Below are 13990 nucleotides of genomic sequence, written 5' to 3'. Positions count from 1 at the left end.
CACCCATGTAAACGGGTCAATTCGCTGGGAGAGCGTATCGTATTCAATTCGCTAAACAGAGGTGAATCGAGACGGTGGATGCGCATTCAGATTGTGCATGTAAACAGAGGATGCGCATTGGGGGAGGAAGAGAGGATTATGGGAAGTGGCGTTCGGCTGCGAGCTAGTTGCGTCGTCTGCTACTCCTAGTCGGGATCACAAAATGATGATATTATAGGGAGTTCCCAGCCACGCTCCGTTTCGGACATGTAGGCTAGTCTATACTGACAGAAGCAGCAGGGCTTGCAGCCGTAGAGCAGATTTCATTCTGAAGTACGCTTGAAAATGGGGCGTAGATGCTACGTTTTCGACGTTTTAACGTTCGGTGCGAAGGTAGCGGGACACCGGAAACGGCAGTCGTTGCGGAAGTGCGCTCTAACTTTCCGATATGACACGGCGTGGCGCCACCTCCGGTCTGGGCTCGATGCGCACCATGGAGGTAAGAAACTAAGGAGAGGGCTAAAAGATCGGAAGGCCGTGGGACCCCTCTAGCGGTCGCTCCTGGCAATACCACGCCCATCTAGTTGCCCGGTCACGTGATCCCCACATGTTTCGGCGTTATGGCGGTCTGCGCGGAGGCTTTGAAGTTTAGCAAACTTCATCTTCAGCAAACGCCTTACCTTCAAAGAGTCCATGCGCACAATACTTTGAAGGTTATGGGTTGTTTCAACATTTGCCGCGTGATAAATCGCAGCAAAATAGCAAAACAGAAGAGAAGCCAGGCAATGTCACGATGACGTACGTATATCTTCTAGCGATTTAGTGATTCATTGCTTCCACACTGAGATGATCGATCTTGTGTTTCAACGGATGTGATAACTTCGAACTCCAAATATGTTATGAAAGCGGAAACAAGTTATTCGGCCGCAGCTCGTCTCTGTATTCAGGTAAGATACGCCGCGGACATGGAGGACGCCATGTTTTATGACGTCTTGCCGTGACGTTTATGGGTCACGTGTGTGGGCAACTAACCACAATGCCATGCGCGGGTCACAGCACGCTCGCTTGCATTGGGAGAGGCGCTTAGGGCATCTCCTTAGTTTCTTACCTCCATGATGCGCACCCACGTTGAACGGTGTCGTATCGTCTTCTCGCCGGTTTGGACTCGATTCGATACGCGTGTGTCGTATTCATGCGTAAACGGGGCTTATCATTCTTTAACAGAAGCATATGCAGCTGTGCGTCGTATATACTCTCTCTATCTGTCACTCCCTGAGTCCCGATTACGGTACAAGAGTAATGCGGGAGGCACCGTACCAGGCGATAAACCGAAGTGACGCTTTCAGTTTAGCGGCGCGACGCCCATTCCGAGGCAAATAACGGGACTGAATGTCTTTTCCGATACGAGATACTGCCCTCCATCGACGCGAATTACCGCGCCCTAGTGACCCACCACTAGACATACTAACCACATTGTCCACGTTGCAGCGAAGTGGTGTCACTTCCACATAATCACTCGTCATTAGACACAGTACCTGTCTTGTTCGCGATCATGCATAGAAGCCACAGTTACGACAAACAAGATTGCTAGCGCGTACCTTACGGGGGGGCAATAATAGGGCCGTTACGAACAGTGCAATGGAATAACTGCGGATTGAGGTATTTATCTCGATTCCTCGCCTGGCCTGAAGTACTAATAAGAACAGAGGGAGTGTAGGCCAATCGAATTGGTGACACAAAGACTGAACGGTTGCGGGCGCGGATATATAATCGAGTATCGGGGGTTTGTGCACACTGATTGCGGTCGAGTGGGATGTTTGAATGGACGACGCGGGAATTAGCTTCGTTGATTGCGGTTCGGTTTGTCGCCAGTAATCACCGTCAGAGTCGGCGCTAAGGCTGAGAGACAGTGTGCGGAAGTATCGTACTACCATAGCATGCGGTGTTACGCACCTCTGACTATGACACTTGAATGTAAATATTTGTACATGTGTGCATGGGAATGTAAACTCAGGTGCTTTTTTTTTAAGAATAATTTTTGTTCCGTGTTAGCACCGCGAAGCAACTGTCACTATATGAGCGGCGTACAGACTTGAAAAGATGCAGAGAGGACAGGAGGAATGAAGAAGTGCGGGACAGTGGATTAGTGTGCGTCCTGGGCCGGCTTCAGGGGGAACTATGCCGACGTTCGTCTGGAATGTCTGCAGGTAAACCCAGGGAAAACCTCAGACAGGACAGGCGGTGGTAGGATTCGAACACACCACCTCCCAGTCTTCAACGGGACATCGTTTTTTTTTCATCGATTCCAGGTTATTGGACTACAATGCCCCAGTCTAACGGGCAGTATTCGTCAACAATAATGGCAATAATGGTCACGGCAGTATTGGTAATTGAACATACGCGTAGCGTCACCTAGCGTGGAATCTACCAAGCTGTCAGGCAGCAGAGAATCTAACGCTCTTTGAGAAGTTGCCGCGTTACCCGCTTGGTGGCGCAAGGCGCATGCTCTATGGCCATTGACGTCAACGATCATTCAGTATTGCTCGCCTTGCGACAGGGGGATAAGTTTGCTTTGGTGGGGATGGTATCACCACAAGCGCAGCGTGCACGCTTACTGATTCAGGTTCTTACCTGTTCATGTCTCTTGAGATAAGAAAGTCTGGGAAAAGCCTTGTCGCAGAATTGGCAGGCGTACGGCGTGGCCTCTGTGACGCCGATCGTGAACGAGAGCTCGGAGTCGGACGCACCACCGGCGCAAGAGGGCGCTGGAGACGCCGACAGGTCATCGGGTGTGTCCGAAGACGATCGCCAGGAGGACGGAGTGCCCGCACCACCGTTCACGCCTCCTGTAAAGACAAGAGGGACTGTTCAGAAAAACAAGAGGGATAACGAGAAGGATAAGGATAACTCAAACTGATAACTCAATTAACTACGAATAACTCAAGCTAGCCACGCACACTGGTCACCTGTTTCGGCCTTATAGGGCCTTCGTCAGCAGTGCGCGAGTATAGGTAGCGTTTGAGGAGGTCGCGTCAGAAGGCGAGAGCATCATCAAGGCTCGGGGCAAAGTCAGTGAAGTACATAAGTGGCTAATTAAGCTTCGGCTTCTTTTCCTTACAAGGAGGATAATATAGGGGTCTGGTGCACGTTATTAGCATGTGGGGTGGTCCAGGGTCAAAGAAAAGACAAAGACGGAGCCCTCTACGCGAATAGAAACGAACTTGCGGCCACTTAATTCATCAGACAGGATGGGATTAGCGCTGTTTTTAAAGTGCTGCTTTAAATGGGTGCGAAAGTGTAAACATTTCTCCACGCAGAATGACAGGCGCCGTTACCTTTGTGATCAGTATAAAAGGAACGGCATGCATTAGACGTAAACAACGAAAAATCATAACGCAACGAAACAAAAACGAAAAAGTATAATTCGTTAATTCGATAATTCATAAATACAATCAACTTGAGAAATAAGCATCTTCCGTGGGACATCCACCGCTTGTACAAAAATACTAAGTAAATAAGCTGAAGTGCAGAGTATTGCAGAGTCCCGCCTCACGTGGTGCAGTCGGCAGGATGAAGAACTCACATGAGCTCGTGGGGCGCGCTTATATATTGTAGCGGTGCCACTGCTCGCTTATGACAATGGCGATGAGGCTGCATAAGGAAGAAAGTAACTAGTAAGATACTAAATACCGAAAAAGTACTTAAGATACAATATTTTAAATATAATACTTAAAAGACGTATATGTATGGTTTACAAGCAACATGCTGCTAAAGGGGCACTAAAACGCAAAAAACAACTTGTTCTCAAATCAAATTCCGTGTTTTAATTAGTACAATTCAAACAAAATTAGTTCACACAACGCTTTCGGATAGAAAAAAAAACGCAATGAACACAGAGCTGTTTATGGCGGCAACGAGCGTTATATCTCCAAGAGGCAAATATTGGCGGCATCCAATGAGACAGCAGGAGAAGAGCGCGCGCATACCTGTCGTGGGCGTGTGTCTTTGGAATGTGTCCAATCGTAGTGTTCCGTATATGCGCGGCATGATGCGCACTGCTGCATTTTTCAATTCCGATTCACCGAACTGTAGCCCACAACAGTTCTCGCGAATGGTCCACTGAAAACATTGATCTTCACGTCCTTCGGACAGCCACCCAGTCCGCTTCGCAACGCGCACTATGTTTTTTCACGGGGTCTGCTCCAACACCACCTAGACAGAGAAAGCCTGCGCATTGCCTCCTCTCCCTCTTGCAATTAAGAGTCAGAATTCGCCTGCTACTGCGATTCCTCCCCGTCCTGCGAACTCAAGACCCCGGCTCACCTGCAACCCGCAGACCTAAATATTTAGACAAAAAGTGCGAGATGCTTTCCAGAAAATCGCTCTTGAGAAATATTGAGACCGTCTTGCGCTTTATTTCCAAGTTTTTTTTTTGTTTTTTGTTTTTTCATTTAGTACGCGGGAAAGTTCAATTATAACTCGCGGACGACGGTATAGTTCTTCTCCATGGCCAAGACTGCTGAAACCACATTCGTGATTGGCTACGGCCGTTGCAAACACGATCCTGATTGGCTGACTCTTAATTGTTACGTCAAGTCGACGAGCGCGCAGGCTTTCTGCATCTAGGTGGTGTTGGCCTGCTCCATGGCGTGACCAGGGCCTAGTAGGTTATAACGACCATGTCATAATCAGCAGCCCCTATGAGGAGTCCGTCCACACGATTCGCTATGGGGGCGCTACTCAACGGCGCGCGAGATCTGCATCATGATTGGACGATGGAAATTTGAATTCTGAACGCGCACAAGCGTATGTACGACGACCGTATCAGACGACAGCGATAGCTCCTATGAAAACGCGTAGAATGACGATGATAATCAACCTCAGAATGAAACATCAGTGGAATATCCACCGCTTGTACAAAAATATACTAAGGTAAGCTGAAGTACAAAGTATTGTAGAAGTTGACGAAGTAATAACTGGGACGATGAGCAGCGCCACCGCTACCTTCCAAATAGCGGCGCTGGGAAGGAATGCCCACGACATGGCCGTTATAATCTAGTAGGTCGTGGGCGTGACACGCGCGTGCACTAAAAACACCGATGCACGCGCTGAAACAACTTTCATGGCTTAGCGCCGACGCAAGAAAGAGTCCGGTATAATTCTGATTGCAGCTTCGTAACGGAATCAAAGTTTGAATTGTGACGACAAGTACGAAAATAACAAAGCGCGTAACGTAATTTGAAGTGAACTTGTTTTTTTTTTTGCATTTTAGTGCCCCTTTAAACTATGCGGGCAACATAAACTTCCTGTCCGCTGCTTTTCGGTATCTCTACTAAGGGTTGAGGTGCGGCCTTGGACACCACCCGACCGTGGTGTTGCTAACGAGGCACCCTTTGTGCCGATGTGTTTTTGCGACCCAAAAAGAATTCCAAAAAGTACAAAAAAAAAGTACTACCACGTGACAACAAGCGTCGCGGTTGCAGGGCAGCTTGCCTTGCCGCGTTCTTGGAGACGTGCTGCCATAGAGCCATAAAGTAGAAGCACCAAATATTTGCCGTTTTCTGTTATTTCTTCTTTTTTTTTCTTTTCAGAAATACCTTTAAGATTAGGAACCAGCCTGGGCACGGCGAAAGATCACCCTGGTCATGCATAAAGAAAAGACATTAAAGCTATAAATAGGCTCCGCGGCGCTCCGGGTCGTACTGATGGTCGCTCAATCAGAAGGTTATCACACACTTATCTCTGTGGACTTAACGCGATTATATATACTTTTTAATGGAAGCACGGGTCGTAAAGTCGGAAAATCTTTTTTAAAAGAGACCGCCGAGAGGAAGCGGTGTTTCTTTCTTCTTCTTTTATTTTTTTCCTTTTTGTACGCTTCCTTTTTGCGCGCAAAACTGTTGGAAAACGCCCGGTTCAGAGGTAAAAAAAAATGTTGAAGAGGAGAACGACTTCGCGACTATACGTTCGTATAGAATGGTTGGCTGACGGCCCTTTCTCGTCGTGCGGTCTGTTCGCTGACATGGCGAACCAGCTCACGTGGCTAGGGTTTCTTTTTTTTTTTAGGGTTTAGGCGTGGTTAGCGTGCTGGCCATGTCACGTCGAGACTGGGAGCTACTCGGGTACGAATCTCTGCGCAGGCTGTGTTGTATGGGGTTTTTCCTGGGTTTCCCTCAGACACTTTCATATCTGTGAGGCCGACAACGTGGAGCCCTTTTGCCACCACCACTACTATCTGATAAGGCGACATGTTCCTTGGCGGAGGGAAAACTTGCGTCCTGGGTCGACTTCATCCGGAACTGTGCAGATATTCCATGTGTTCAACGTTAATAGTGTTAATAGTCCTCGAAATAGTATATAGCGAATACCGGAATCAAACTTCGAACGACCTATACCGTCATGGCGGCGATTTCGCCCTTTTCGAAACTAGCGCCCTCTGGAGGGGTGACGTCAGTGAATAGACTCCATTAAAAATACCTTCGCTCTAAGGATGCTCTTGCGTTGAACGAGGCTCACTCTCATCAACACAGTCTCCAAACCAATGTAGATTAAAATGGTTGCGACACTTCGTCTAAAGTCATTAATTTAAAATGCAATTACTATTTGCATCGACGCGCACCTGCATTTCATGTTTTACCGATACTGACGCGGCTCTGACGTCACGGTAAGCGTCTCCAGCGGTGAGGAAGCACGAGGGAGGTCACATGTTTACGACTACCAATGGGAATGGCCGAAGCCCTGATGTCAGAGCTTGACGAGGGTCGACATCCCGCCGAGTACATGACACGTAGGCAAATAATACTTCTTTTTGTTCCATCACAATCCACTGTGTAACACAATCTGTGCATGATGTAATGAACCACATACACAAAAGTGTTACAACCCCTTTAACTTGTTGCTGCCGTGTCGTCTGTTCGTTCGTGCTTGCAATAAATTTTGAGTTTCAAAAACCGTTAAGATCGTCTCAAACGACGGAGCTACATAACTATAAGCCACGCATGGTCGAATGACGAACGATGACACGTCATTCTTCCGAGCTCCGATGCACGCCAGCAACAGAATACAACCGCCAATACCCTATGGCTATGGAAAGAGATAAATTCCAGGGAAGAAGGGCTTCCAAATAGAGCGAGAAGCCGCCCACCCAACAGGAAGCCGCTGCACACCTTGCGCTATAGCTGCGCCGTCTGGCGCCCCGTTCCTGTTCTGCTCTTCTTTCTTTTTTTCTTATAAAAGCTGCGGCTGACAACTCAATACACGAAAGACCTCTGGGGCAGACTGCGAAGAGCGAAAGAGCAAAGCGATTCCGGGAAGGGCAGGTTCCCGTCGGTCCAGCAACAAGACGTCTTCATTTCGGCTTCCCGCCGGTTTGTGGAACAGACCGCCCCGTTTGGCGTTGGTGGACAGGAAGGTTCTGACCTTAGTAATGGTGATCGTAAAGCGCACGGTTCGTTGAGGAAGTGTTTCTTTGTTCTCTTAGAAAAAAAAAAAAAAAGAACACCGTTGAGGGAATTTGTGTACAGGGCTAGAGGGTGCTCGCGTCGTTCTCTATGTTGCACGATGGAAGGTAAGCGGATGAAACCATTGTGTATGCATTGCTTGTATATATCTATACTTCGACATGGATGCTTTTACTGCATACATGTATAATCTCACGCAGGTGTATATCTATACTTCTACCAATGAACTTGTGTACCACATTTCCACAAGAAGGTATATACCGCCTCGCGAATCGCGACGTAAAGCGAAGAACTCCCATTTAATCGACAAAAGGGATACTCGCTAGGTAATGTGCACCAGAGAGGACGCTGGCATCTCTTGAGGTCCAGAGCCGTATATTAAAAGGGTGTCTGGCCATGAATGGGTCATGCCTATACCTGAAGCTCCACCCACTTTTTCAGCTTTCCGACCAATGAAGTCTTGAAATATGGGGCGCTATCAATCAGCCTATACTCACTATTTGCCCCCCTATCCAACATGGGCAGCGCCATTTTGGGTGGCAAGTGGATTGGATGGGATTGAAATGGATACCTCTCGCAATCTGCAAAAGTAGTGGATTGTTCGTGCAAATTTGATAAGCGCCACCTAGAGAGCGTAAGGCACGTCGGGAATTGTCGTCTGCTTCCGTCGTTGTACCGCTGCCGGCAGAACCACCTGCTGGGACACATTCTGTTGTCGGTATGATTTTTAAACAAATCTACATGAATAGTTGGAATATAAGAGGCAAGAATGCTTATATCCATGAAATCCAGCTGTTAAATACAAGATTGTACAGCACAGCGCCGTTTTTGTTATGATTTCGTTGTGATCGCCGTGTTCACTAGGCCTAACACCGGCGACAAAACGTATTATTTTCAGTTAGATATCGACGGATGAGCATAAGTTTAAACTGATTTCCGAAAAATTTATATTTGGATGTACATTTGCAGCGTAAAATCAGGTTAGTCTGTGAAAATTTTTTGTCACGAAATCCCCGCTTCGCAGTGTTTGTTTTCGTCGCCATTTTGGGTGGCAGTATGGTGCCATGGCGACCCCCTTGGTAAAAAGCAAACCAATCAGAGGAGCGAAACTGTGATTGACAGGTCGAGCCTCTTTTTGTGACTCCTCCCAATGGCCAGACTCCCTTTTAATATACGGCTCTGTTGAGGTCCTCTTGTACAGGACAGAAACTTCCCTGAACTCCTAAAGCATAACTTCACCGCATGGAGCACCTCTGGCCACATAGTTCAGTTCAGTTCAGTTCAAATGTTTTATTTTACAGCTTGTACAGAGGTAATGCCATACAAAATGGGGTAAAGAAATTGAATGCATTATACGGCACGAATTAGAAGGATCAAACGCCATAGGCGTGGATATAATCCCGACTGCCCGAGTGACGACTCCCCCCCCCCCCCCCGATTTGCTGCAAACGGGAGTCGTACCTTTCTTTTTTTTTTTTTTTTTGCCTGATGCAGCTATATTAATTGTCTCAGAAAAATTATCTCACTCTTTGTTTAGAAAATTAAAATTAAAATGTACGGGCAACACGTGTTGTCAAAGTGGTCACCAATTGCACATTGAACGTCAGGTACGGCGGCAAAACCTCATTGGATGAGGGCAACACTGGGTTCAAAACGAAAGAAGTTGGCTACGTTTCGGCTACGTAGCCAACAGGAGCAACAAATCAGCCGGGAACATAGATCACTGTCGCTCGACGAAGTGGAGATTATTTCCCATCACCAGACGGTCGCCACGAGCATTTCTGTCGCAATTTTGCTACCAATATAAAAAAAAAATATTAACTATCGCCTCTGTCACATGTGAGACTTGTTGCACTAGGTTTGCAGTGTTACAGTACGCTGGCAACATAAGCTGATCGCGGTATCGTTTAAGTTCGGTACGAGTCGACGCAGAAGCTATATAGTAATCCCTCCATCCAGCCCGGAAAGCCTGGAAAGGTACAGCTTGGGACAAAAGTTTACGGAACACCGGGGTGTCGCATTTCTCTGTTGGGGCGACACCCTAGCAGTAAACACGAGCAGACACACATACTGAGAGATGAACAGAATAGCCGGTCACCCGTTTCTTATTCGATCTCTTCCTAATATCTAATAGGGGGCCGCTCCGATGAAGAAATGTGCCAGTGCTGTGTTCCGTAAACTTTTGTCCCAAGCTGTACTTCCACATAACAGCATATCCCGATAAAATAGCACAACCGCAGGCAAGCAGCGGGAAAAAGACTCTCTTCAACTTCTCTGTTTATGGCATACGCCTTGACACTTCGCAATTTTCGACTCCGTCCCCGCCGGCAGCAGTGTCTCTCGATCGACCACCTGACAGACCACAAGCAACAGCCACAAGTTCTTTTCATGCTGTACCACAATCGACGCACCCTCCTGGACCTGCGTGCGTGACTCTCCCGTACGCCACCTGGTGGACATTCCACTGCCTCCCTCTGCAAACCATGGGTGGCGGAGGAGAAGAAGAAGAAGGACGGCGGAGGATTTACGAAAACGACCTCATAAATCCACGCGAGAGCAACACGAACAAAAACCTCCTTGCACGCGATGCGAAGCTTCTATATTTCGCCCTCTCCCGGTCTTAAGACCCGGACAGAGAGCAAAGAGAGCATTCTCGAAAAACAGTGCCCTCATCCATCACGCGACCAGGGCAGCCATTCAGAAAATGACACCCAGACTGATAAGAGCCATAAAATGTGTACGAGGTTAGCAGCGGGTGCGGTTCTCGGAATAAGAAGCAGGATGTCCCCCCTGGTTGTCAGACCCACAAAGCACCCAAGATGGCATGGTGGGCCTCGAGTGTCCTTTACGGCGAATTCCAGGGCGCTCAGAGTTGTTCTTACTGTTCAGTCTTGGGTAAGTTACTGCTAAAAAGTAACTGAGTTACAGTTATGGTTACTTTCTTGGTTAAGTAACTAAGTTACAGTTATGGTTACTTTCTTGGTTAAGTAACTGAGTTACAGTTATGGTTACTTTCTTGGTTAAGTAACTAAGTTACAGTTATAGTTACTTTCTTGGTTAAGTAACTAAGTTACAGTTATGGTTACTTTCTTGGTTAAGTAACTAAGTTACAGTTATAGTTATTTTCTTGGTTAAGTAACTAAGTTACAGTTATATTTATTTTCTTGGTTAAGTAACTAAGTTACAGTTATATTTATTTTCTTGGTTAAGTAACTAAGTTACAGTTATAGTTATTTTCTTGGTTAAGTAACTAAGTTACAGTTATAGTTACTTTCTTGGTTAAGTAACTAAGTTACAGTTATAGTTACTTTCTTGGTTAAGTAACTAAGTTACAGTTATAGTTATTTTCTTGGTTAAGTAACTAAGTTACAGTTATAGTTACTTTCTTGGTTAAGTAACTAAGTTACAGTTATAGTTACTTTCTTGGTTAAGTAACTAAGTTACAGTTATGGTTACTTTCTTGGTTAAGTAACTAAGTTACAGTTATAGTTATTTTCGTGGTCAAGTAACTGGTTACAGTTACTGTCACCGAGAGAAAGTAACTTAGTTACATTACAGTTATTTTTTTTTATAAATACCACCATGACACCATGAGAGGGTGATACAATCGTTAAAAACATACATTTATTTACATTTACTTAAGTGAGATAAAAGTATTGTTGCACTTAACCAGAAGTTGTACAAGTAAATATGTGGCTCTCCCACAGGGAAAAATACGACATGTGTACGTACGTATAAACAATGATCGAGATTCGACATTCGAGTAACTAGTTACATTTTACAGTTACATTCACAGAAATAGTAACTAGTTACAGTTAAAAGTTACTTTTCTGGAAATGTAACTAGTTACTGTAACTAGTAAACCCCAAAAGTAACTAGTTACAGTTACTGTCACCGAGAGAAAGTAACTTAGTTACATTACAGTTATTTTTTTTATAAATACCACCATGACACAATGAGAGGGTGACACATTCTTATACAATCGTTAAAAACATACATTTATTTACATTTACTTAAGTGAGATAAAAGTATTATTGCACTTAACCAGAAGTTGTACAAGTAAATATGTGGCTCTCCCACAGGGAAAAATACGACATGTGTACCTACGTAAACAATGATCAAGATTCGACATTCGAGTAACTAGTTACATTTTGCAGTTACATTCACAGAAATAGTAACTAGTTACAGTTAAAAGTTACTTTTCTGGAAATGTAACTAGTTACTGTAACTAGTAAACCCCAAAAGTAACTTAGTTACTACCCAAGACTGCTTCTGTTGCTTTTTTTAAAAGTATGTGTTAACGGAGTTTTAAATAAACTAACTAAATATTCAAGTACCACGATATGTAAGTACGATATGTTTAATGCATTTTATATTGCACTATAAAGTAATTTAGGTTTATGTACTCGAAAATAATGTTTGGAAATTTGTTTACTTCTAGGGCATAGAGTTCTAGAGTGTCAGTTTGCGCTCTAGGGGTTCTAGGGTTGTCCTCCATAGCGAGGACGCCATTAACGAACCACAGAAATCCACGAAAGTAAACCATTAATTCATTGAATCCATCAATTCGTCCCGCCCTGACGCGCGCCCTAGGTACGTGTCTGGTGCCTCGATGGTCAGCGCCGCTTGCAGGGTGAAGACACCAATGTTGCCGCCGTCATATTGGTTCGAACGTCCGAGGTAGTCGCTTTGCTGGTGCTTTATTTCAATGACACAAGCCAAGCTAGGTGGTCGCGTTCACCGAGTGCATCCTCGTTTGTTTCATCAGAATGCTGAAAATGCCCCATTTAGCGAACACGACCACGTTTGCGTGTCTCATTGAGATAACGGCATCTCACCCGTCTACACCGGCCAGCACACACCTTTACATATCCGCCACAAGCACTAATAAACGTCACCATCATGACCACAGTAAGGCGGACGTGGTAAGGCGGACACCCCCACAGTCAGAGTTGTACGTAACGCGTTACTAGTAATTGCGTTACTAGTAATCAATTACTTTTTTCAGTAATTTTTAACGTAATCAATTAATTTTGTGAGCAAGTCATTTTCCAAGTAATCTGATTACAATTTTCGGTAATCATTTACTGAGTAATCGATTACTTTTTTAACCTTCTTTCAACAATGGCAACCCTTTTCAGCAAACAAATCTGTAATAAACGCGTGTATGTGTTTTGTATGTTGCTTTCAAATGTATTTGTTAATTTCACTTACCATATATATTGGTGTCTCATATTAGACTTTGCAACAAGAGCTGCATCGTTGCATTCACTGCAGGCTCGTTGGCTTTGCTATGGCCCACAATTTAAAAGTAACGCGTTACATTTTTAATCGGTAACGTATTACATTATTGATGAAGTAATTTGCAACGGTAAAGAATTACTTTTCGCACAGTAGTAACAGTAATTGTAATCAATTACTTTTTCCGAGTAACGTGTACAACTCCGCCCCCACTGTGACGTTGCTCATGATGACGGTGGTCTCGCGACGTATAAAGCCACGAATTATATAATGTTCTAGAGTACACCGAGAAAATGAAACTTCGCCGTATAGCGCGGCCGCGGATAGCAATCATAACTTTTGATTTGAAGCGTGTCTAAGCCTTTCTTGTGGAATCTATATTTTATTCTTGTATCACAGGAAAATTAATGTCATTTCCCGCAAACGACATTCACGATGAATGTCACTTGTACACCCTTAGAAATGAACTTCACCACATAGCACGCTCCTATCCAACCACCACCCCGAATGACAACGTTCTCGCCCCTGATTTGTTGAAAACGGGAGGAGGAGCCTATTTTGTGCTCATTATGCACGACACAAAATAGGCTCCTCCTCCCGTTTTCAACAAATCAGGGGCGAGAACGTTGTCGTTCGGGGTGATGGTTGGCTAGGAGCGTGCTATGTGGTGAAGTTCATTTTTAAGAGTGTACGTGCTGTGTAGAGTTACACAGCGGGAAAAAAAGAAAATGTAACTCCCATTATAGCACAATATACGCGAGCATTTCCCAGTCATTTTCTTGTATTTTTTAATTACGTTAAAACAACGTGGAAGCGACATTGTCAGCCATAATGGTTCGCGATGACGTACACGTTCGAATCACTCTCAATAAATAAATAGGGACAACATCAAAGTCGAGCGTTGAAGTTGGCTGGGAACAGGGGTGGTTGTTTGGAAGGCGCTCGAAGGGGGGTCGTCTTTGATGCCAAAAAATAAATAAACTTGTAAAACATATATGAAAGCCGATGGCTTCGAGCTCCTGTTTCTCTTTTCTTACTAGTATTTCATATCGATTTTTGTAATGTACGTCTGTCCTCATGAGTGCGCAGTTCGCACCATAGCAAAAACCGAACGAGTTTCTCAAACTCCTTCGGTTGGCGAATGCCATTTTCGTGTAATGTCATTATTCCTTTCCGAGTGTGCCAGCGAACTGGCGGCATTCATTGCAAAAAAAAAAAAATGATAATAATAATTTGCAGAAAAATACGACATTCAATTTCCTGCGTGACAGTGCTACGGTACAACCAAATATCCAAATTGTCACCAGACG

The 13990-nt window shown here is 45.0% G+C and overlaps 1 protein-coding gene across 2 annotated transcripts in view; it reads right to left on the bottom strand.

Annotated features, from left to right (window-relative positions):
- Positions 1–13990, bottom strand: part of LOC135377154 (zinc finger protein 423-like) — a 73405-nt gene that overhangs the window by 9622 nt on the left and 49793 nt on the right. For both annotated transcript variants that reach the window (XM_064609450.1, XM_064609448.1), the window contains exon 2: positions 2611–2825. In XM_064609450.1, the coding sequence (XP_064465520.1) occupies positions 2611–2825 (215 nt within the window). The remainder of the gene's footprint in view (positions 1–2610; positions 2826–13990) is intronic.

Source organism: Ornithodoros turicata, chromosome 1 (assembly GCF_037126465.1).
Source record: "Ornithodoros turicata isolate Travis chromosome 1, ASM3712646v1, whole genome shotgun sequence".
NCBI lineage: Eukaryota > Metazoa > Arthropoda > Arachnida > Ixodida > Argasidae > Ornithodoros > Ornithodoros turicata.
The sequence above is the reverse complement of the archived record's forward strand: the minus strand, read 5'-3'. Positions and strand labels throughout refer to the sequence as shown.